General features: G+C 49.8%; 1 protein-coding gene across 1 annotated transcript in view; it reads left to right on the top strand.

Moving 5' to 3' along the window:
• The window catches only part of LOC147628464 (uncharacterized), a 121,433-nt gene that overhangs the window by 53,323 nt on the left and 42,692 nt on the right, over window positions 1–25,418 (top strand). The window contains exons 7-8 of the mRNA XM_086813052.1: window positions 1,651–1,814; window positions 2,885–3,059. Of these exons, the coding sequence (XP_086669178.1) occupies window positions 1,651–1,814; window positions 2,885–3,059 (339 nt within the window). The remainder of the gene's footprint in view (window positions 1–1,650; window positions 1,815–2,884; window positions 3,060–25,418) is intronic.

Here is a 25,418-nt window from a genome sequence, read left to right as displayed (position 1 = left end):
ATCTTTACGGACAGGGCATCGACCCGGATCATCACTTGGGGTAATGTCGCTTGGGCCACCGAGGCTAGAGTAGTCAGGACTTATGAGGAGGATGGGGGAGGACTAGGCCTTTAGGTCTCCCACCATCATATTGTAGCAATACCAGTCATAGCCCCACCGGCAGGTGTCTGGCGACCAGGCTCATGCCAGTGATGGGAGATTTGCAGTAGCATAGCAGCCTGGCACATCTGGCGTGGTAGATGTAGCGAGACCATCGAGAGTACCCACACTCCGCCGGCTGAGACCATCAGGAGTATATGGCTCGATATCATTCACACCCTCCGCGGTCAGTGGGGGAAGCTGCAGGGAGGTTCTGACCGCATGCGGAAGCGGCGGGAAGCCTTCTTGGGACTTTGGAGGTCTGGCTCTTTCGTCACAGATAGAGTTGGTGACCCGTGTATGGTTGTTCCTCCCCCCTCCCCTTGTATTACAGGCCACCTGTATGGTTGTTCCTCCCCCCTCGCCCTGTATGAGATAGCCTTCTCCTCACACAGCGACCAGCCGGAGGAGAAGCATCTCTTCCCCTTTGATCATTTGTCTCCCGCCCTTGTATGAGGTGAGGCTGTATTTAACCCGTCATGGTTGTACTTAGCCCTTTGTGGCTATTTTCTCTTTAACTAATTGAAGGATCTTTTTCATGGAAAAAAAAAACCATTCTCTATAACATCTTTTGAACCATGTGCGTGTGTCATGAATTCATCTTGATGGGAGCAGTTTACTTTTCATGGTCTCTTGTTGTTTGGAGCCTGCTTCACCCACTAACCTTGGCAATCGATCACTAGACATGAGCTCGAACTTTGTAATGTATCAGTAAATTTTTCTCTCCCTTTGACCTTTTGTTGTGTTCTTTATGAGTGGACCTCATGCTGCCTCATCTTTCTTGCGGTAAAATCGTGAACCTGTTTAATAACAGCCCAGTATGCATGTGGTTTAAGTGTAATATATATATATATATATATATGTATTGCCCCCTGGGCTATAGCCTAACGATAGCACACGTGCCTCTCTAACAGGAGTTATTGGGTTTGAATCTGTCCTCATCACATCTAAAATTCAGTACCCTCTCTGGCAATGCAAAAAACAAAAGAGTATATATCCATTTCTTGCTCTCTTGCTTGCTGGCAAACAACATCAAACCAAACCTTGCAAGATCATCTGGGCATCTTTTCCATTGGGTTAACAGCAGAGAAGAGCTTTGTGGAACATTCCCAAAAATTATATTTAAAAACAGCCCACATTTATGGAAGAGTCCCATGGCATCTTTATAGAGGAGTGTAATCTTCTCTCAAATATATTTGTACTTGGATGTCTTCTCAAAATCCATCTGTAGTCTTAGCTTGAAGTTATCTCCTTTTGATTCTCCTTTGAGGTTTAAGCGGAGTCCTTTTCGTTTTCATTACTCCACCTAGTGGGTTGGTTGAATGTGTTTAAAGGTTATTGTGGGTTTTGTGTGTGACTTAATGTTGTGCATACTTTTCACACGATATGTTAACATTACATGATATGGAGATTTGATGGCTTTATTCAATGGTTACATTGGAAGCCTTCCAATGTCTTTGCTAAGTCAGGGTATTCTCCCACCTTGTCACTTGTCTTAATTTATGTCTATAGATGGAAGAGACAAGATATGATGAGCTACAAGATGTTTATGAAGAAGTAGAGATGAAGAAAGCTCTTTGGTGTGCTTTGGAAGATCTCGGTCATAAAAGGCTTTCTTGGGTTGACACACACTTCGAAAAGCTTGGAATAGAGGGCATAGAAGAAGTTGTTCAAAGGTATGCTTATATCTAAGATCTCATACTATGATTTGTTGATTCCCCCTGCAAAAGGAAGAAGAAGGAAAAAAATCACCTGTTTCTTCCCTTAAAAGCTCTGCTCTGGAGCGTTAAGCCGCAAGGGGACTTATACTTATGAACTTGAACAGCTCACTGGTGTGGCACGGCTTCTTAGTGTGATGCTTCTGGTAGAAGGATGTTTTTTATAGTCAAAGAAATTTAGGGAAATTTCGGGAGAGAACTTAGGGAAATTTCTGGAGATGCTCACCTAATATAGACCCGCATCGCCACTACTGTCTAGGAAAGTCTACCCAATTTGGCAATGGAGCATAAACGGGTTTACCCGCATCCCTTGCTTTTGTACATGCCTCCAAGAATACTTTATGGATTCTACTGATATCTTTTGTTGCTAGTCCAATGATAAGATGCAGTCCTCTCAATTCATGCAAATGCATAGTATGTGAAAAGGTTTGATAGCTCATTGGGTCCCTTCCTCTCACTTGCACTACTTGTTACGGACCGACATAAAAGAAGTCTGATTATATGGTTTAGCTGTAGGTTTCCTTCTGTACATATCCACCCTGCTTCCCATAAGGGGCGTGAGTTTGAACCTGGGCGCACCGAAATATATCATTCATAACCCACAAAGAAAACAAGCAACCATTTCTATATTACTTTGACTAAATGATATTGGAATCAAGTTGCATTGTAGACAATCTGTAAAGCTCACTTGCTTACTATCAAGCATTACAATGAAGAGGTGTTATACAAACTTTTTTTGCGGAAAGGAGACATCTATTAAGTATGAATAGATGTTTTAGCGTACTTTGCTCAGCATGCAGTCGAAATTTCTCTTAACTATGTTGGCGGCCCTTGCCCAGGTGGCTATCCTACCACACGTCTAGAGGGGGGCACAAGTCAAAACCTAGACACCTAACTATATACATTTAGCTCTTTACAACAAATCAGATTAATTAGGGTTATTTTTGTTTTTTTTTTCAATGTTTGTCATACTTAGAAGACCTCCAATTCTGAGGGAAAAGGAGATTTTATTCTGATTTTAAACACAGGTATGCGAAACTGTCTGTAAAGCTTGAGAGAGGCCTTCTTCCAAACAAAGTGGTGGCAAGGCTGAGAAAGATGGTGGATGAATTCAAATTAACACTTCCTGTAATTCAAAATTTGAGAAATAAAGCGTTGAAGGAAAGGCATTGGAAGAAAATAGAAATTGAAATGGGACAAAAGGTAGGCTTTATCTAAAGCATACACGGAATAGTGTTTTTGGCTGACGATTTGTCTGGTAAATTGAAGGAATGTCTACACCAGAAACAGACAAGGAACAGTTTTGTTGCTGGTGAATTTTAGCTTTGACAATTAGAGTTCTTTTCTAATAAACAATTCGATTTCAAAGAATCCAAGTTTTGAAAGAACTGCTTTTCCTGATAACCTATTAGCAAAGTGAAAAACCCAGATTCAACTCTCTTACAGAGCTAATGACTATAAAAATGAAAAGGGGGTTTTCAGGGGTCAGCGGGTTGGGCGTGTGGTGGGGTGGGGGGCAAAAGTATTCAATGGGTTGAATGAAGGAGCCATCCAATAGTGGGATAGAAATATGCTCTAAAAGCTTTTCTTGGGAGGATAAAGCAAGTTTAGAGAAAGGATCCCAGTTATACATGCAATGGAAGAGGTTGTGGTATTAGGCGATTCCACCACCTAACCTAATGAAAGGAAGGAGCTTGTGGTAATCCTTGGGTTGGGCAATGAAAGCAAGTGTCAAGTAGAAGAATGGCCAAGGGCTGGTTGCTTGCTTTAGCCCTGCCCACTGTTGAAATACTTTTTTTTTTTTCAGAAAGGAGACTTCTACTAAGTATGAAATTTTTTTACAAAATGGAGATTTCACACCAAGCAAGGTGGAGATCTCAATCCATCAGGAGCCCTGTGCTGCCGATAGGGTTCCGAATGAGAGGATGTGAAAAGGATACCAATGTCCCACTCTTTCATATACTAGCCGCTTTTCCTCTCCGTAGCCCTGGTAGCCATAATGGTGTGAATAATATCACTCCAAATCCTGCAAAGACACTGAGAAACAAGAACGGGAGTACCCTCAATGGCCTCAGTGCATCTAGCCTTCCAGATATTCCAGGCTGAGATGCTAGCAATAATCTCCCAAGAGCTGTCTAACCTCTGTGCTGGAGGGACAAAGTGTGAAAGTGGCAAATCTTGAAGACAACACTGCCGAGCAACTCCTTGCCTAACCATAATGGCCAAGCTCCTGTCGGTCCCCTCGAATCTCGGCTAAGGCCCAGATTGTGTCAACCAAATGACCTACATTCCCATAAACAATGGTAGATTGACTCCGAAACTCCTACACATCTAGGGCATGCTGGGCAAGCACCAGTAACAGACCTCCACTGATTGGTGGCCAGACCACCATGAAGAGAAACCCAGATAAAGGAGGAAATCTGTGGCTTCCTATAAGAATGCTACAATCTCCGCCAAAATACTCTTTGAATGCCAGTCGAAATGCCGTAAGATTCCCAATGGGGTCTAAGAGTAGGGACACTCTGATTGTGTCCCAAGATAAGATGTCTGGCATTCCGCACTTTATAACTGAAAAAAGGCAAGCTTTTCAAAGGGTTACAAGCATCCTTCCACTCCCACTCACCGGGGTCCCAATGCAAATGTCTGATAGGGCAGCCACGATACAAGCAAAGGCTAACACTCTCTGTGATCATCCCTGTGTTGGGGGGGGTCAACAACGACATGCTTCCCTAACCTGCCAACAACTCTAACGACTAGACGAATTTGGGGGCCCTCAATAAGGTCGTGCAGGTCATATCTCTGCAGCTGCCATCCATCCTGTACAGAAAAAAGACCAGTACATCATCCTCCCTAGGCAAGGGGAGACCCATAACCTAAAGAGGAACACCTGTCCCAAAAAAAACCCCAAACCAAGAATGATGACGGCCATCCAAGAAAGATCCAGTAATCTAGTGGTTGGTAATGGCTGCATCAATCTGTGCAATCCTCCGGCTAGAGCCTCTCAAATGCTGCGTGAAATCCAATCTCTGTACCTCAGTGAGGCTCTGAAGCCTCTTCCAAGCCAGCACTGTGGGGCATAGGGTCTCCCAGCCAGCCCAAAGAATATGCATAGCTGCCCCAAGAGGCCTACCATGCACATCTAAGATCGAATCATTCCACAGAATGGGCTGCCGGTTAGCTTCCTCCACTGAACGCGGAGGGATGTGAACCAAAAAACTCCTCAGGCAGTCCCAGGCCTGTAGGAGGGACCTAACCAGGGGGGATGAAGGGGAGCGGTGAACTGCATCCGAAAAAAAAAAGTGAGAGCTAAGAGTACAGGCACCTCCACGAACACGGACACACTTCGTGATCTGCTGCATGAGAAAGTCCTTCCACGGCTCAGTGCCTCGAAGAAAGCCCCTAACAACAAGCTTACAAAGCAAAGCCTTACATTGCACCTCAGGGTCAATGATATTCAATCCCCCTTCCTGCTTAGGCCTGAAAATGGTTTCCCAAGCAACTCTGGCCTTGGTGTGTGCATTTCCATCAAGCCCTGACCAAAGAAATTTCCGAATAAGGCGACGAAGCCGGCCAATGCAGCCCTTATGTGAAAAATCCAGCACGAAGTGATAAACCAAGCCGTGGCTAGCAAAACTTGGTTAACCACCAAAGCTCTAGAGGCCAAGTCGAGCTTCCTCCTACTCCAGTGATGAAGTTTGCTTTTAATGCTTAAGAGCACTCGAGCAAATTGTTGTGCAGGGGAGATGTCAACGCCCACCTGACAACCAAGGTATCTGGCAGAGCATCCTCTCTCAATCGAAGTAAAACCAACATTTGTACCCCAATTTGCAAGAGGAGAATCACTGATCCAAAAACCAACTGACTTATGCCAAATGATAGTACCTCCTACTGCCAAACAAAAGGCCTCCAAGGCTGTCCGGAAAACACATAAACAAGCATGTGAAGCCTCAAGGAAGAACGCCGTATCATCTGCTAACTCAGAGTCCAAAAACTCTTCCTCCGTGTTGCATAAAGGCAGCTTGAGACCCACAACACCAGGGGCAGCTCGAAGAAACCTGCTCAAAGCCTCAGCTACAATGAGGTACAGTAAAGGGGCGAGGGGACAGCACTGCCTCACTGAACGGAAAATCTGAAAACGCTCATTGCCCCCCCCAACCACAGGCTAAAACAGTGCTATGAGCCTCCCTGTATAGGCAAGACACCCCTTTGATCTAGTTTTGGGAAAACCCCATGTGTGCCATAGTGCCCTTCAAAAAATCCCAATCCACTCTGTCATAAGCTTTTTCAAAATCAAGCAAAAGAAGGGCAAGAGGCTGCTGACTAGACTTTGCCCACTCGACAGCTTCCCAGAAAGAAAAAATGCCATCAAATATTCTCCTTCCTTGGAGAAAACCATTTTGGGTATCATGGATAGTCCTTTGGAGAATCGGATGCAATCTTATACTCAAGGCTTTAGCTAAGATTCTATATGCAGATCCAAGGAGGGTGATGGGCCTCCATTGCTTGATGTCAGTCTTGTCCCCACGCTTGGGAATAAGGTGAATCAGCCCCTCCGTGAGGTATGGAGGCATCATAGCCGACAAGAACATTTCCTGAAGGGAAACAGTGATAGCATCTCCAATTTGATCCCAAAAAAGAATAAAGAAGGCTGGAGAAAAACCATCATCCCCTGGGCATGAACCACTGGAAAGAGCATGCAGTGCGTAAAGGAATTCATCCTTTGAGAAAGGGGCATCCAGGGAAGAACACATAGCATCTGTAATGAGCCTGGGCATGCACTCCCAAGCTTTCTGTCTTGCCACATCTCTCTGAGGAGAGGGCACCTCTGCAATCAACAAAGACTGATAAAAATCTGAAGCAACACCTCTCACCTTATCAGGCTCAATCTGAACCTCACCATGTGAATCTTGGAAGTACCTCACAGAATCCCTGCTATGGGAAGGCCTGTGTGCTAAGAAAAGTTCTTTGTTGCATCTGCCACCCATCTGAGTCCAAAAAGCCTCATTCGCATGAAACACGAACTCAACCTTCCTGTCCATGGCCAACTGCAGCTCTGCACTAACTGTGGTCAAGAGGTCTGTAATCCAAGACGCATGTGGATGCTTTTCATGTTCCCTCTGAAGAGCAGCAATCCTATGCCTAATATCTCTCTCGTTGTCCAGAACCTCCTTCTTCTTGGACAAGGCACTGCTATGATAATTATGGCTGGTCCTCTCAAGAGCCAGCGCAATATTATGAGACGAGGATCCAGACCGTCACAAGATCTCCCTATCTCTCTGATCTCAATGGAGATGTCAGCATCTAGATAAAGAGAGTCAGGGATACGGACACGGGGAGAGGCCGAGCGAGCCCCAGGCTCCCTGAGACACAAAACGAGGACGGGGCAATGATCGGATTTTGTGGTGCTAGGCATAATACCAATGGTGCCTCCTCTGTCCAAGGACCAATCATCCACATAAAACCTGTCCAGATGTGCAGAGATGCTCTCATCCCCGTTGTTGCGGTTATGCCCAGGGAAAGATAAGGAGTTTGGCCTTCTCTGAAGTCATCCTCAGTCCAGCAATCCCTACCAAAAAAGGAAAGCATGATCCTCTCCGATGAGGTTCGCTCCAAAGGTTGTAAACCCCCTTCGCGTCCACCCTTCTTGTCGGAAGGTTGCTCAACCATATTAAAGTCTCCTCCCACTATCCAATGATCAACTTGGGGAATGACATTTGTAATGGTGTCCCAAAGGCCACCCTCTCACCTCTCACCTCTCACGTTAGGTGCATAGATATTCACCATTCCCAATTTCTGACCCTCATGCATGATCAAGATCCACTGTGCTCTAGTAGGGATGATAACACCGTGCCCAATAACATGAGGTATAACAGGTTCTGCCACTGAAATGCAAACATCTCCTCTAGTCTCAACTGCCGAGGTCCAAAAGGTGTGGCCAGACAGCATCTTTCCAGTTTTGCCACACTGAGATCTATCCAATTTGTGTTCTTGCAACAAAAGTACATCCATAGACCCTCTTGTAACAACAGGGTGAAGCTAGTCCTTCAAATGGCACTTCCTACCACGGGTGGGAAGCCCTCTAAGGCCCTGAACATTCCATGAGGCGATTCTCATGGAAGAGAAGAGGGTTTGACCCCCGATCTAAGAAGACGATGGGCAGCCTGAGGACGCCTCTCATAATGCTAGAAGAAGGGATAATCCACGGGGCAAAGTCCATTGACATGCCCTTGTCCAAGGCCCTGCACAGATATGTACGAGAAACCTGTTTGCCTCGCCGGGCATTAAGAGCAATGGCATCATGCTGAAAATCCTGCAATACATGATCCCCACTGAGCTGAACATCCTGCATATCACCCCCTCCAAGTCGAGAGGACTCAACACAATCATCCTGATCTGAGAGATCATCTCTCTGCAAAGATGCATTAGCTGACACATCCCTCTGACAAGAAACATCATCTATTTGTACATGATCCGAGGAGGTCTTCCCATCAATCGCACCAGGGGGCCGGGCGTGAGAGACAGCTCGACACACCTGGCGGGGTTAAGGTCGGGAAGTGACTAAGGGAGGTGGTGCCTGAGAAGCGCGCTTGCGAGGCCTCCTGCGACCCCAAGTCCGAGGGCAATCTCGAGCAAAGTGACCCTGTTGGTGACAAACCCGGCACTGATTGGGTTTACCTGCAATCTCCATACGTTGCTTCAAAGGGCCACAAGGGCCCGGAAGCAAAACATAGTCCTCAAAGAGCTCAATGTCATGGGCAAGAACCATGACCCTGGGAAGAGCATCTGTCGAGGCAGTGACCACCTGGGCAGAAGATGTCGGCAAAGCGTGGAGAGGGGGCACTTGAAGAACCAGCCCAAAGGCGGACCCGATGGCCTCTAACATAGGCCAATATGCGCGAGGAAGACTTGGGAATCTAAGAGTAATCGGGAAACGGTTCCGTTCTTCCTCAACAGGGCCAATATAGCTAGAGTTGGGAAGAAAGAATATCTTCCTCGGGCCCAATGGCAAAGGGATGCCCTGCAAATCCTCTGAGGCTGCGTCCTCAGAATCAAAATCCACTTGGAAGAGACCTCTTCCAAGCAACCTGACATCTCGAAAGTGTGAGGCGAGGTCGGAGGCAGAGCCACCAGGACCGAATCCCGAGCCTGGAGACAGGAAGGGTGAGATCCAAAGATTCTGGCAATGAGGGTCGTTTTGGAGTCTTTCTCGATTTCCGCGTAGAGGACCGCGAGCTCGGCTTGGAAAAAAACAATGGTTCGCTTGGGCGAGGAAGATTTATTAGCCATGATGCTAATCTTAGAAAAAGGCCGACTTGAACCCGGATGAGGAGCAATCCAAACCAAGGGTCTGGCGAGCTGTCTCTCTCGCCGGCCCCCCTGGTGCGATTGATGGGAAGGCCTCCTCGGATCATGTACAGATAGATGATGTTTCTGGTCAGAGGGATGTGTCTGCTGATGCATCTTTGCAGAGAGATGATATCTCATATCAGGATGATTTTGTTGTCCTCTCTACTTGGAGGGGGCGATATGCAGGATGTTCAGCACAGTGGGGATCATGTATTGTAGGATTTTCAGCATGATGCCATTGCCCTTGATGCCCCGTAGGGCGAACAGGTTTCTCGTACATATGCAGGTACTGTGCAGGGCCTCGGACAAGGGCATGTCAGTGGACTTTGCCCCGTGGATTTTCCTGTCCTCCAGCATTATGAGAGGCATCCTCAGGCTGCCCATCATCTTCTTCGATCGGGGGTCAAACCCTCTTCTCTTCCATGAGAATCATCTCATGGAATGTTCAGGGCCTTGGAGGGCTTCCCATCTGTGGTAGGAAGCGCCTTCTGAAGGACCAGCTTCACCCTGCTGTTAGAGCAGGGTCTATGGATGTGCTTTTGTTGCAGGAACACAAATTGGATAGATCTCAGTGTGGCAAAACTAGTAAGATGCTTTCTGGCCACACCTTCTGGTCCTCGGCAGTTGGGACTAGAGGGGTTGTTTGTATTTCAGTGGCAGCATCTATTATACCTCATGTTATTGGGCACGGTGTTATCATCCCTGCTAGAGCGCAGTGGATCTTGATCATGCATGAGGGTCAGAGATTGGGAATCTTGAATATCTATGCACCTAACGTGAGAGGTGAAAGGGTGGCCTTTTGGGACACCATTACAAATGTTATTCCCCAAGTTGATCATTGGATAGTGGGAGGAGATTTTAATATGGTTGAGCAACCTTCTGACAAGAAGGGTGGACACGAAGGGGGTTTACACCCTTTGGAGTGAATCTCATGGGAGAGGTTCAGGCTTTCCTTTTTTGGCAGGGATTGCTGGAGTGAGGATGATTTCCAGAGAAGGCCAAATTCCTTATCTTTCTCTTGGCCTAACCACAGGAGCGGGGATGAGAGCATCTTTGCATGTCTGGATAGGTTTTATGTGGATGATTGGTCCTTGGACAGAGGAGGCACCATTGCTATTATGCCTGGCACCACCAAATCGGATCATTGCCCCGTCGTTTTGTGTCTCAGGGAGCCTGGGGCTCGCTCGGCCTCTCCCCGTGTCCGTATCCCTGACTCTCTTTATCTTGATGCTGTCATTTCCCTTGAGATTAGAGAAAGATGGAGATCTTGTGACGGTCCCGATCCTCGTCATATTATTGCGCTAGCTCTTGAGAGGACTAGCCATCATTATCGTAGCACTGCCTTGTCTAAGAAGAAGGAGGCTCAAGGAGTGGAATACAAGTTCACGGCACAGTGACGAACTGATTTGACTCGCCTGCGAGCTCCGCTCCTCCCCCCCCCCCCCGCTGCTTCTCGCCATCGCGCCTCACTCTCCCCCCCGCCAGTCCTCCGCTGTCACCTCCGCCCTCTCCCCCGCCTTCTTCATCGTGCCCCTTTACGCCATCTCTCTACCGCCTTCTGCCTCGCGTACTCCCCCGCCTTCACTCCCCCGCCTCCCTCCTCTTTTCCGCTTTCTTCCCTCCCGCCTTCTCTTCCTTCGCCACCTTCCTCGCTGCCTTCCCCGCCTCTCCCCCCGCCGTTCGCTTCCTTCCCCCATCCTTTTTCCTCCGCCTCTCTAACCACCTTCGCCTCCCTCTCTCTTGTCTCCCCCGCCACCTCTCCCCCCTCCGCCTTCTCTCTCCTCCCTTCCGTCTCGCCCCTCCGCCCACCGCTTACTCCTCCCCGCCTCCGCTTCCCCCCCCCCCCCCCCCCCCCCCCCCTATCCTGTAGCCCTCCGCTTCTCTTTTTTCCTCGCACTGCTGTGTCCCTCCCGTTGGTGACCCCGGTTTCTGGCTTTTTCCCTCTGGAGGACTCCATGGAAGCCGCTCCGACTAACCCTGCCGATTCCGGTCTCCGTCTGGAGTTCACAGCTGAAGATCTTCAGTTGTTTGTTTCCACAGTTTCCGCTCTTGAGGCCTCCTCCTTGGTCTGCAAGATAGTGGGTAGCCGTCCGATGCGGAGAGAGCTTCGCGACCTTCTGCAAGGCAGCCTTGTTGGCGTGCCCGCCAAGATCGTCAGCGTAGATTTTTTGGGACGTGGCTACTATCAGGGGGATTTCGAGTCCCCACAGGCAGCTCAGATGGTGCTGGCTCGGAGCCCCATTGCCCTCCGCTCTTCCCGGGCGTTCATGGCGCGATGGACTCATGGTTTCGACCCCGCTTCTGACCCGCTAGCAGGCGCGACAGGTTTCCCCGTCACTATCTGTTTTCCTGGACTCCGTAGGGAGTACTTGCCCCTCTTGTCATCCATTGGCAAGGCGTTCGGGCAGGTGGTGGAGACGCCTCAGACAGCGGCTTCAGTGATTGCTCGGGCAGCAGGACTCCCGGCCATTCGGGTTGTGGTTCCGTCATCGGAGTCCCTCCCGAAGACTATCCTTCTCCCTTGTCTTTCTGGAGGACATATGATACAGCGCGTGGAGTATTCGGGCCTCCCCGGCCAGTGTTACATATGTCGGGAGATGGGCCATCTCGCACGCGCCTGTCCCCGCAAGGGGGCTCATCCTTCACGTTATGCCGCCTCCGGACCCCTTGCAGGAGACCCGAGGGGTGGCCATCCACTTCAGAGACCGGACATCCCTGGCTCGTCACAGCAGGCGCCATCATCTGACGAGCAGGCCCCGGCGGAGGATGCCGCGCAGTCCCAGGAGGCTGGCGGATGGCAGGAGGTTCGCCGGCGGAAACGCCCGGCCCGCAGGGACCGTCGTCGCAGACGCCAGCAGGCAGCACAGGCTGGCGGACAGGCTGGCGGACAGGCGACTCCGGCTGGCGTACAGGCACCTATCCGCACTTATGCTCCTGTCAGGGATAGGCGGCCAGCAGGTCCCACCCCGATGGACGAGGATTCAGACTCAGTGCCCGTTGAGGCCGCTGGTGGAGCCTCCCACGTGGAGACCCCGCTCCCGGCTCCCCCCGCGGGGCCCCCCCCCTCCTTGGAGCAGATTCCTGAGGATCCTGGGCCGCACTCTTCGGCCCCCGGCTCCCCTTCCCCTCACCCGGAGAGCACTCCTTCCACCCTCCCTTCTCCCCCCCCCAGCCCCCCCCCCTCCCGCCTCCCCCGGCGGCCCCCCTTGACACCTATCCTCTAGCAGATGCCTCTCCATCCTCTCCTCGCTCTCCCCCCTCCTCGCCACGAGCCCCCATCCCTCCCTCGGCCTCTCCAGGATACTTCGCCAGACCACCCACTGCCCCGGGGCAGCGCAGTTGGGTAGGCCAGAGCTCAGTCCAGCGGCTGTTCCACCGCCACTCCGGGCCGGTGGAGATGGCGATCCTCGCCTCGCCCCAGAGTTCTCTCCAGCCTCCCCTGGGGGGCCCCCGCGAGTGATGGGGCTACCAGTGGATTACGGTTTTTTCAGGTGCCTCCAGCTGGACGCTGGCCCGTTCGAGACTCTGGTCGCGCCCTTGCGAGTTTGCGTGGTGTGCCATCCCTCTCGTTCTCCCTCTGTGGTGAGCAGCATGGTGGCTTTCTCCTTTCCTCTCAGTGTTGCCCCAGACACAGCATGGGATTGCAACTCTGTAGAGGAAGTTTTGCGTGATCAGATACTGGAGTTTTCTCACCACTTCAGTGACTTGGGGCTCACGGACCTATTGCAGACCCGATTACACTCAGCCCGCATGAGCTTGTTTGGTATAGGAGACTGGCGGGCGGATCCGGTCCACACCTCAGTAGAGGCGGTGCTTCTGATTCTCCTCCATGCCGCCCCGAGGGTGCAGCCTACCTTTAGATACATATATTCAGAGGATTGGTCTCACGCCTATGCCCTGGACAGGGCGAAGGCGGAGTGGGGCTGGACACAGAGACAGGTCACCCTCTTTTTGGAGAGACTCCGCACCCGGACAGACAGTGATTATTCTCCCTCCAAGCCGGCGCCCAAGACTCACAGAGTGGAGGGCAGATCATCCGGGCCGGCTGAGAGGGGTGAGCCAGTGGAGGCTGCTTCAATTGCCATAGCCCATCCATGAGGATCCTCTCATGGAACATCCAGGGTCTCGGTGGACATCACTGCTACATTGGCCGGGGCAGACTTCGCCAGGAGATCCAGAGGGCTCTCGTTGGAGGACCCATAGATATCCTTTTCATCCAGGAGCACCACCTTTCTGCCGGGCGTACCCGCACCTGCGGGAAGATCTTGCCAGGCAGGAGTCACACTTTTTGGTCACCGGCATATGGCTCCCAGGGGAACCAGGGTGGAGTATGCATCTCAGTCAGCGAGCAGCTTCTATCCGAGGTTGTGGACTCTGGCATTCTGGTCCAGGGTTGTGCGCAGTGGATCATCCTTCGGGTTGGGGAAGACCGCATTGGCTTCCTCAACTTCTACGCCCCTAATGGGGCGACCGGGAGAGCCGAGTTCTGGAGCACCATTAGGCAGTCCCTCCCCTTGGCAGACCACTGGTGCCTCGGAGGGGATTGCAACATGCTGGAGGATGCAGAGGACAGGATGGGGGGCAGCCAGGAGACCATTCATGGGCCGGAGCTCGCTGACTGGGAGGAACTAGTGCTTCAGGTGAGAGGCCAGGATCCGTGGACTCTCCCGGAGTTTGGCAGGTTGCAGGGGAGTCTATCTTTCTCGCGCTCGGATAGACGGGCCACAGGAGTTAACCTATCCCGCATCGACAGGTTTTACATTGATGAGTGGGCCTGTGATAGAGGTGGCACAGTGGGCATACTTGCAGGCTCCTCGTTTTCAGACCACTATCCAGTGCTTCTCCAGATCGAGGACCCCACGAGAGGAGAGCAGGGCCAGAGCGTCCGGATTCCAGATTGTCTCATAGAGGAGCCCGAGATTGCGATCAGAGTTGAGCAGGTCTGGCAGGAGCTGCAGTTCAGGAGAGGATTGGCAGCCAGCGATCTTGCCAGTGGCTTGCAGGAGATCAGCCAGATGCTCAGACAGGCTGCCTTGGACCGGCTGGAGGCCTTCAGAGAGCAGGAGAGGAGCCTACGGAGGAGTCTAGCGTCCCTCCAGAGACTCCAGGAGAGGGATCCTACGAGCCCTTGGATCTCAGAGCAGATGGAGTCAGCTCGCACGGAGATCAGATCCATCGAGGAGAGGAGGGTGGAGTTCCGATTCCATGCTCGGGCTTCCTTTTGGACACAGGCTGGAGACAGAGTGACTCGAGATTTCTTTGAGGCGACAGGGCCTCGCTTCAGATGAGAGGGTCTCAGGCGTCTCCGGCAGGCTGATGGCCAGGTTGTGGTGGATCCCCCCAGGGTTCGGGCTATAGCCACAGATTTTTACAGGGACCTTCTCTCTGCTGAGCCAGCATATGACAGGGTGAGAGAGGCTCGGGAGGCAGTCTGGAGCTTCACGAGACCGGTTGTGCCGGCCCATTTACAGCACTCCCTTCTCTCCCCCTTCTCGGATACGGAACTGGAGGAGGCTCTTCAGGCATTACCTCGGGGCAAACGCCCAGGAGAGGACGGTCTTTCGGTGGCTTTCTTCCAGAGGTACTGGGGCCTCTTACACAGGGGCTTCAGATTGGCATTCCAGGAGATTATGGAGTCAGGAGTCATGCCGGACAGCATGGCTGAGGGGTTGATCCACTTGATCCCCAAAGAGGGAGGAGACAGAGTGGAGATTAGACAGTGGAGACCGATCACCTTGCTAGGCACGGCCTACAAGGTCCTAGCTAAGGCGATCAGCAGGCGGCTTCAGCCTCACCTTCCGGACATCATCCACTCCACGCAGACTGGCTTCATCCAGGATAGGAGCATTCTGGATAACATTTTCTCTTTCTGGGAGGCTACGGCTCTGGCTAGATTTCGACAGGAGGATCTGGCAGTGCTCCTTCTCGACTTCGAGAAGGCATATGATCGGGTGGACTGGGCCTTCTTGGAAGGCACTATGGAGAGGATGGGCTTCCCCCCTCAGTGGATCCGTGGGGTCTCTGCACTCTACTCATCGGCTCATAGCCAGGTGCTGATACAGGGCGTGCGCGGAGAGAGGTTCCAGCTCTCGCGCTCGGTGCGGCAAGGGTGCCCCTTGGCACCCTTTCTTTTTCTTTTTGTGGCGGCGGCCATGAGCACTTTTTTGACGGCACAGGATACAGGTTTGCGGGGCCTCCAGCTTCCCATCCGCACCTCGGAGGAGCTCCTAGACTCGGAGTTTGCGGATGACACTGCTGTCTATCTTCAGGGAGGTGAGGAGAACCTCCGCCGCTTCGCCTTAGCCATGGACAGGTTTTGCAGAGCTTCGGGCGCTTTGATCAACTGGCACAAGTCATGTGGGCTGTGGGTCAGCTCTATGCCCCCCCCGACTTGGAGGCCAGTTAACGGTTTTCAGTGGCTGCCCCCCGGCACTACAGTGCGTTATTTGGGATGTTATGTGGGCATCGACATATCTCCGGAGCAGCAGATAGCCCCCCTTCTTCTGAGCATTCGGAAGAAGCTTCTGTATTGGAGTACCGCTCGTTTATCTCTGGCTGGCCGAGTAGTTGTGGCCAACCAGGTTCTGCTTGCTACTATGTGGTACATCACTTCTTGCTGGGCCTTCTCTCGGGCATGCATTGGCCAGGTGCAGAGGCTCATCAGGAACTTTCTTTGGTCCGGTGGTGATGGGCGGCCCGCCAGGGCCAAGGTGGCATGGGCGGTGATCACTCAGCCGAGGGAGAGAGGCAGCCTGGGCATTGTTGATCCTATTTGCCAAAGCCGAGCATTGCTTGGCAAGTTGGTAGTTCGTGGCCTCCTGCCAGGCGCTGAGCCGTGGAAGGAGTTTCTTGTTTCCAGGATGCTCAGCCGCACCCCTTCTCTTAGCGGCCCCTGGACCCCCAGCATCAGGTGGATCTTTACAGAGCAGCGATCCAGAGGAGTGGGCCTTGGCTTCGAGGAGCGTTTTGCAGCTAGCCTTCTGAGGGCCTGGTCGCATCTGAGGCCGTCACTCTTCCAGACTCCTCCGGGCACCGATGAGGAGCGCCTGAGGCAGCCATTGATCTGGAACCCCTTGATTCGACTTCCCAGTGGCCATATGGTTGGATCGCGGTCTCACGTGTCGTGGGGCCCGTTGAGCTCCGGCCCAGCCCAGTCCCTAGACGACTGGATATGTTTTCAGCAGCTGCCTCTAGAGGCTCAGGAGAGGAGACTCAGTGGGATGAGGGGCAGAGAATTGATGAGACAGGACATTGAGGCGGCCATCCCCCGGGAGTGGCGGACCCCAGTACAGGACCCTCCACCTCCACAGTGGATGGGTGTCTTTACTCGGCATGAGATCCTTCTAGCGGTCTGCGGCACAGCGGAGAGAGTCGCCCCACTCACTTTCGAGGTGGGAGAGGGTGGCCAGCTTCAGAGGACACGACTAGATTTGGATGGGCTCCAGGGTTGTATTCTTCAGAGGGTGCGGGTGGTCGGCTTTCATCAGAGACAGTGGCATGTAGACCCCTCACCGGCCTCGATAGGGGAGGACTGTTCTTGGAGATTATGGGCTTGGGACAGCAGGCCTCTTATTCGCCTTCAGTGGGATCCAGGTGAGTGGTTTTGGCGAGATCCCTACTTGGCCCCTACCAGCCCAGGCATCCCCTTTTTTCAGTACACAGCGAGGCTGGGGCGGCGGATTCAGAGGCACAGGATAGCGAGCACCCCGGCGGCGGCCGAGCATTGGCGGCAACAGGGGCTCTCCCCTGCCTTTCTTAGGGACTTCTGGCAGCGCCTTTGGGCCAGCTTCCGGCCCCGGAAGGTGACGCTTTTTCTCTGGCTCACAGCGCATAGAGGACTGGCTGTGGGGGCTTGGCTAGCTTTTGGCAGACACCCAGCATCCTGCCCTCGGTGCGGCCATGCACAGGAGTCGCAGCGGCACTGCTTATGGGATTGCCCACAGGCACAGCAGGTCTGGCAGCGCGCTCTCAGGATGGTTTTTGCAGGCTCACCAGGTGAGATGCTGGTGACGTGGGGTGCGGTGGCTTGGGCCACGGACAGCGGCCCGGCCCTTGGATATGAGGACGTCCCTGGCAGTGCGACCATCCAGGTCTCTGTCAGGGCGATGGCGGTGGTTCCGACGCCAGACTTCTCTTCGGCAGCCCCTCAGGAGGGGGTCGGGCACAGATGGGAGATGATCAGCAGCATGACGGCTTGGCACATATGGAGAGCCCGATGCAGGGAGGCCATTGACCGCCAGGCGACTCCACCGGCGGAGGTCATACAGGCCCTCTGGCTGGACATCATTCACACCTTGAGAGGACACTGGGGGAAACTCCAGGGCGACTCGGATCGCATGAGAGGGCGCCGCAAGGCTTTCCTCCGCACTTGGCAGCCTGGCCCTTTCCTCACCGCGAGGGGCGAGGATGTCACTTGGCACTACAGGCCTCCAGTCTGGCTTTTCTCACCTCCCATATGTACTACTAGGTAGCCCCCCCCCCCCCCCCCCCCAGAGAGCGGCCAGCCACGGGGGTGGAGCTCAGGAGTTCACTGTTTTTTTATCCCTCCTTGCGAGGTGAGCTTTGTAGCCTTATGGCGTTTTCTCATTAACTAATAGAAGGATCTTTTTCCCGGGAAAAAAAAAAAAAGAAGAAGAAGAAGAAGGAGGCTCTGGACAAGGAGAGAGCTATTAGGTGTAGGATTGCTACTCTTCAGAGGGAACATGAAAAGCATCCACATGCGACTTGGATTACAGACCTCTTGACCACAGTTAGAGCAGAGCTGCTGTTAGCCATGGACAGCAGGGCTGAGTTCGCCTTTCATGCGAACGAGGCCTTTTGGACTCAGATGGGTGGTAGATGCAACAAAGAGTTTTTTTCTACACACAGGCCTTCCCATAGCAGGGATTCTGTGAGGTACTTGCAGGACTCACAGGGTGAGGTTTAGATTGAGCCTGATAAGGTGAGGGGTATTGCTTTAGAATTTTATCGGTCTTTGTTGACTGCAGAGGTGCCCTCTCCTTAGAGAGATGTGGCACGACAGAAAGTTTGGGAGTGCATGCCCAGACTCATTACAGATGCTATGTATTCTTCCCTGGATGCCCCTTTCTCGAAGGATGAATTCCTTCACGCACGGTGGTTCATGGCCAGGGGATGATGGTCTTTCTCCCGCCTTCTTTATTCTTTTTTGGGATCATATTGGAGATGCTATCACTGTTGCCCTTCAAGAAATGTGGTTGTCGGGTATGATGCCTCCACACCTCACGGAGGGGCTGATTCACCTTATTCCCAAGCGTGGGGACAAGACTGACATCAAGCAATGGAGGCCCATCACCCTCCTTGGATCTGCATATAAAATCTTAGCTAAAGCCTTGAGTATAAGGTTGCAGCCACAAAATTGGGTGCTAGAGAAGCTTCACCCACAAGCTAAGTGATTTGGTCCCTTTCACATGTACATGGTCCATTTGGTCCCATCCTTCTAGGGATGTGTTTGATGCATATTTCAACACCCCCCTTCAAACACATAATCATTACAATGGGATTGATGACCTTTCATGACTCACCACAAACTTATGCTTACCTAACAACCATGCTAGATGATTTCCCTCTTACTATGACTGTTTACAATGACCAAGCTAGTTTAGGATGGCAATTTAAGCTGGAGGCTAGTTAGGAGTAGTTGGGCTAGAGGTTTAATGGCTGATTTACAAAGATTTACAATACTCATGTAAAGTTGGGCTTTAAGAGTTTGGGGCCGGGCCCAAGAGATGACCTAGAGGAGGTGATCACTATGCATTGTGAGAGCTTCACGATGCCCCTTCTTGTCCTCCTTTGGTTCTCCATGCTCTTCACCTTGATCTCCATACTCTTCATGCATAATGTAGGCCTTTTGAGCCTTCTTTCAAAAGAAACAATCTTTCTGTGTGTGCGCAGGTTTGTGACAAAAATCACAAATGATTGAAGAGTTGTACTTAACCTTCTCCTTGTAGCCTTTGTTTAATGTGTAAAGAGCCGCTTCTTTTGATGAAGGGTAGGACAAGGGGTCCTCTTTTGCTTTGATCTTCAGCTTCTCTTCCTCGAAAATAGAAGCTTCAATATCAACAAGCTTTGAGATAGGCATGTTGGTCAAAGTTGTCACAATGTTGTCGAAATCGGGAGTGAATGACTTGAGTAGTACCGCAATGGCAATTTTTTCATTCACCTTTATCGAGATGCCTGCAAGTTGGGTCATAAGACTTTGCATATAGTTAAGATGAGATGCAAAAGGAGTTATAGACTTCATATCAAGTTTATAAAACTCAATGAGCAAACCAAACTTAGAGCTCCTAGATTGAGCTCCGAATAGGGTACCCAATTGATCCCACGAAGCCTTGGAGGATTCACACCCATCCACATGGTGAATGTATGTGTCATCCAACTTAAGAGTTATGATGGCTCTTGCTTTGTCATCTCTGGTCTCCCATGCCGGAATAGTAGCTTGGTCCCTTGTCTTCTTCTCCTTTCCACTTGAGATGCTCCATAGGCCAAGCTTCATGAGGATGAGCTTGATGCAGGTTTGCGAGTTTTTCACGTTGAAGTGGAAGGTAATATCATGTGAGGCCATTAGGGTTGAGAGTGTTGAGCAAACCACTTGAGAGCAAGTATTGAAGAGGGTTTGACTCAACCTTGAGTCACCTTGAAGATTGAAGCTCTTGGTGAATGAGAGATTTGAACTAGAAGCTTGTGAAAGGCTTAAAAGAGACTTGGATTTGCTTTCAAGAGATTTGTTGGCCCAGAGAGGCCAAGACCAACATTGAGGTAGAACAAGTGGCAAGGCTCATAGGGAAAGCTTGATTAGCCAAAAAATAGTTCAAAATGGGGTAACCACACAAAAAGACAATCTAGTATGATGACAAAGCTCTGATACCATGTTGAAATATTGAATAGCATGTGCAAGCGGGCTATGGATGCTCAAAGATTAATTCAAGATTAAAACACATGATGAGTCAAAATAGTAGAAAGAGTTGTGCACACAAGAGAGATAACATTGTTGGGCAAAATAAGTTGATTGAATTACTTCATAGGCAAGTGCCCTTTTATAGATCCCATACAACACAATACCACCTAGTGGTTTCATCGAAACAAGTGGTTTAGCACAAAACTAGATGCTAGAGAAGCTTCACCCACAAGGTAAGTGATTTGGTCCCTTTCGCATGTACATGGTCCATTTGGCCCCATCCTTCCAGGAATGTGTTTGGTGCATATTTCAACACCAATTGCCTCCCAAAAGGAGAATATGTTGTTAAAAATTCTCCTTCCTTGTAGGAAGCCTAGGCGTATGAGTGTCTTGAATCACATTCGATTTTTTAAGTAGTCCCAAGTAGTGTAATCGTCTGCCATTGATGTATGTTTATCTTATCCCCTCCTTTTAGGATGAGACAAATAATACCCCTCGTGAAGAAAGAGTGAATATTTCTTTTGTTTCACATTTCTCTGAAGGCCATAATGATTTGTTCTCTAAAGTCATCCCAAAAAGCCAAGAAGGAGGGCGATAAACTATCTTCTCCTGGAGGCTAACCATGGGGTAGTGCAAGGAGTGTATGTCTCACCTCATCACCAGAAATTGAAGCATCAAGGCATATCCTCATCTCTTCCATGATTAGTTGTGGTATGGTGGACCGCACCTTCTTCTCTGCTCCATCTCTTAGAGGAGAATGAGGCTGAACAACAAGTAGCTCCATAGCTCAGAGTTGCCAAGGGATATGGAGCTCCATAGCTCAGTTTTTAGGCAGACGGTGGAGAGCTACTATCGACATCTGTTACGGCTCTAATACCTGGCTCACTCAATCTAAACCAAAGGTTTTTTTTGAGGGCGAGAACCATGACTCTGCCATCATGATCCATAGAGGTATGGCCTAGAGCTACACACTTCAGATCTTTCTCAGTCACATTTCACTCCGTCCTTGGGGGGGGACTCCATTACACCTGGGAGATTATTGCCAGCATCTATGGAGGGCCAAATGCACCAAGGCGATTCAGGGCACCCACTCAACGCATTTGTTCCATTTTGGAAGTTTTATTTTTATTTTTTTTGCAAGAAGGAGAATTTTATTAAGTATGAATAAACCATCTTGGCTGGATAGAATACAAAACACTATCTCCCTCCTCAATCTAATCTAGCAAGGCTAACACCTCTGATGTCACTCCTATCCTGGAAAAAACTCCCAGCCACCTAGGATGATGTTGGTCATGAAATGTGCAAGTAATCCACTCATGAGGTATAGCTGCATCAATTTGATCGATTGGTCTAAGACTCCCTTTGAGGTGCAAGGTCGATACGAGTCTCCGATCCATAGGGAGACTTCTAAAAGTTTTTCACGCAAAAACTGTCCTTGCATATCTCTCCCAGCCAAGCCATTGCACATATCCACACACCCAAAGGTCATCCAACCTCATCTCTAATGAGGTCATTTCACATAACGGGCTGTCTATCAGCCTCATCGACTGATGTAGGAATGACCTCATCTCTAATGAGGTCAATCTATATAATGGGCTGTGCATCATCCTCATCGACTGATGTAGGAAGCCTCTATCTCAAAAAAGGTCTCATGCTACTCCAGGCTCTGAGAAGAAGGTGGTACTTTGCCTCAATGAAAATGAAACGTGAAGTGAGCATCCAATCTCCACCACCACAAGGCGTACAACTGGAAATGTGAATCATAAAAAATCCCTTTCAAGGCTCAGTGCCTATGAATGCTCTGACCACCGCTAGCTTGCAAAGCAATGCCCTGCACGATATATCCGGATCTACAAGTCGGCGTATAACAGTCTCCCAAGCGACTCCGACCCGAGTATCTAGTGAACCATACATAATTGACCAAAGAAAGATACGGACCAATCTCCGCAGTTGGCGAATGCATCCATGAGAGAAGCACCAACAAGAGGCAATGAACCAGGCTGAGGCAAGCAGTATGTGGCTAACCACCAAAGCTTTGGAGGCTAGATCCAATCTCCAAGAACTCCGATGCAGAAGTTTCTTTCTAATGCTCATAACTTACCAGTGCTAACTATTGTGCAAGCAAATACCAACCCGAAATTGGCACCCCAAACATCTGGCAGTACAACCTCTGTCAATCCAAGTAAACCTGAGCTCTGCACCCCAATTGACTCTTTGGGAGTCACTAATCCAAAACCTGTCCGACTTATGCCAATTAATGAGATCCCCTACAGCCATGCAAAACTCCTCCAAAGCAATCCAAAAGGAACATGAACGTGTGTGACGCCTTGAGCAACATAGTAGTATCATCAGCAAGCTGAGAGTCCAAAAGCTCATCCTCACTGCGCAAGGGCATACTCAAACCTGTAACTCCAGCAGTGGAGTGAAGAAAAATGCTCATAGCCTTGGTAACAATGAGATATAGCCCATTTAACCTAATATCCCAAAAAGAGAAGATATTATCAAACATGCATCTTCCTTGAAGGAACCCATTCAATGTATCATGAATCACATCTTGTAAAACCGGCTACAACCTCATGCTTACAGCCTTGGCAAGTATTTTATAGGCAATCCCAAGTAATGTGATAGGCCTGTTGACATCACTTAGTTATGAAGCTAATCACTAATAGATGATGTGATAGCTTATAACAACACAAAGCAATACTTCAATCAATCATTATGCTAATGAATACTCATTAAGTAACAATGATAAAGATCTCACACATATCATTAGAGCAACTTAACACATAGAATGATTAGAGTACTCAAGGAAAATCCAAATGGTGATAAGAGAAAGGGTTTCACAAAGTAACACAAAGCTTGGGCTAAGCACAAAGTACATACAAAGATGCTAGAGCTCTCATACACATGAGAAGGTGTTGAGACCTTGCTTTTATAGGCTCATGGAAGGAAGGCGCCTAGCTCTTATCCACTTGCCCACTTACCCCTCTCTTGCCACCTAGAAGAAGTGTCTTTAATGCTAGTCAATAACCATGGGTTACAAGCTAACCCATGGTTCACACCTTTGCCTATACCCTTAGCATACATGTATTAAATCCAATGTCACACACTAAGTGATGGATGTCGATCAACTTATTCTTCAACACCCACTTGATCTACATACATACCACGCAGGGTGTCACGTGTGTAGATCAAGAAGTCACACAGTCACATAGTATCACAAAGAAAATTTACCACGGAGGGACTAAAAAGCCCAATCAGATTCGACCATGTTAGCTGCCTCCTCAGATTTGGTTTTGCCTTTGTCCTTGTCTTTGTCCTTGTCTTTGTCGATGGAGTTCCCTTTCTCTCCATGTTTCTTCTTCTTCTTGCAATCTTTGATTTTTTCTGCAATAATAGCATATTCTTGGAGCCTTCTTTTTATCTTGATCCGCAATTAAAGCTTGTTCTCCCAAGAGATGTGGTCTCCGAAAGGTCCCAGAAAGCCACTCATGCGGAATAGCTGCATCAATCTGATCAATATGAATGCGAGAGCCCCTAAGATACTGAGTGGATGTAACTCTCCAATCCTCCGGAAGACTCTTAAAGGTCTTCCAAGCAAGAACTGTGTATGCGCATCTCTCCCATCCTGATCATTGCATATAATGAGATGCACCAAGTGGCCGACCAGCCTCATCCCTAATGAACTCGTTCCACATAATAGGTTGTCGGTCAGTCTCGTCCAAAGACCCAGGAAGCCTTTGTCGCAAAAAATATCTCATGCTTCTCCATGCTCTGACAATGGCTGCAATAAGAGGGGAAGATGGTGCCCTAATATCAGCTTCTGTGAACAAAAAATGTGTGTTGGGCATCCAGTCTTTCCCGACCCTGGGTGTACATCTGAAAATCGGAGACAAGAAAAAATCCTTTCAAGGCTCAGTGCCTGGTAGGAAACCTCTGACCACAAGTTTGCAAAGCAACGCCTTGCACTGAACATCCGGATCGATAATATTCAAGCCCCCCTCTCTTTTGGGCTGAATAACTGTGAGCCAAGCTACCTTGGCACGAGTGTTTGAGGTGCCATCCAAGCCCGACTAGAGAAAATTGTGGATCAATCTCCGCAATTGGCCAATGCACGCACAAGAGAAGCAACAATAAGAGGCAATAAACCAAGCTGAGGCAAGCAGAACCTGATTAGCCACCAAAGCTCTGGAGGCTAAATCTAATCTCCTGGAGCTCCAATGGAGGAGCTTCTTCCGGATACTCATAAGTATCGAAGCAAACTGTTGTGCAGGAGAAATATCAATCCCAACTTGGCATCCCAAATATCTAGCAGTGCATCCTCTGCTGATCCAAGTAAAACCAAGCTCTGCACCCCAATTAACTCTCGGTGAATCACTAACCCAAAAACCAACAGATTTGTGCCCAATTAATGAGTGCTCCTGCTGCCAAACATAACTCCTCTAGTGCTACCCGGAAGGAACATAAGCATATATGCAAAGCCTCCAAAAACACGGCTGTGTCATCAGCTAACTTAGAGTCAACCAACTCCTCATGACTACGAAGAGGCAACCTCAATCCTGAAATACCAGCAGTGGAGCGGAGAAAGATGCTCATGGCCTCTGCAACTATGATATATAATAAAGGGGCTAATGGGCAGCCCTGTCGTACTGAGCGAGAAATCTGCAACCACTCTCCTCTATCACCGCAAGCAAGAACTCTACTGTGGGCATCACGATACATGCATGAAACTCCCTTGATCCATCTCTGAGAGAAGCCCATATGACTAAGAGTACCCTCAAGGAAGTCCCAATCCACTCTATCATAGGCCTTCGCAAAATCCAAGAGCACAATGGCTAAGGGCTGATTGCTCGCTTTAGCCCATTCGACGGCCTCCCAAAATGAGAAAATGTTATCAAAGATGCTCTTGCCGTGTAAGAATCCATTTTGGGTATCATGAATAACATCCTGCAAAATTGGCTGCAACCTGATGCTCACTGCCTTAGCAAGAATCTTATAGGCAGTCCCAAGTAAGGTGATAGGTCTCCACTGAATGTCTTATCCCCGCTCTTAGGAATAAGATAAATAAGCCCCTCAGTGAGAGAAGAAGGCATAGAGCCTGTGCCCACATCTCCTGCAAAGCCGATGTCATCCCAAAAAGTAGTAAAAAAAATAGGGGAGAGGCCATCCTCCTCTGGACACTTACCATGAGGTAAGGCATGAAGAGCATGACTGAACTCCTGCATAGAAAAAGGGCATCCAGAGTGGCACACATCTCCTCGGTGATCAAATGTGGCAATGCATTCCAAACCTTACTCAGT

Source organism: Cibotium barometz, chromosome 19 (assembly GCF_041138505.1).
Source record: "Cibotium barometz isolate CiBa-2024 chromosome 19, ASM4113850v1, whole genome shotgun sequence".
NCBI classification, from domain to species: Eukaryota; Viridiplantae; Streptophyta; class Polypodiopsida; order Cyatheales; family Cibotiaceae; genus Cibotium; species Cibotium barometz.
Note: the sequence above shows the minus strand (reverse complement) of the source record. Positions and strands in the feature narration are given on the sequence as shown.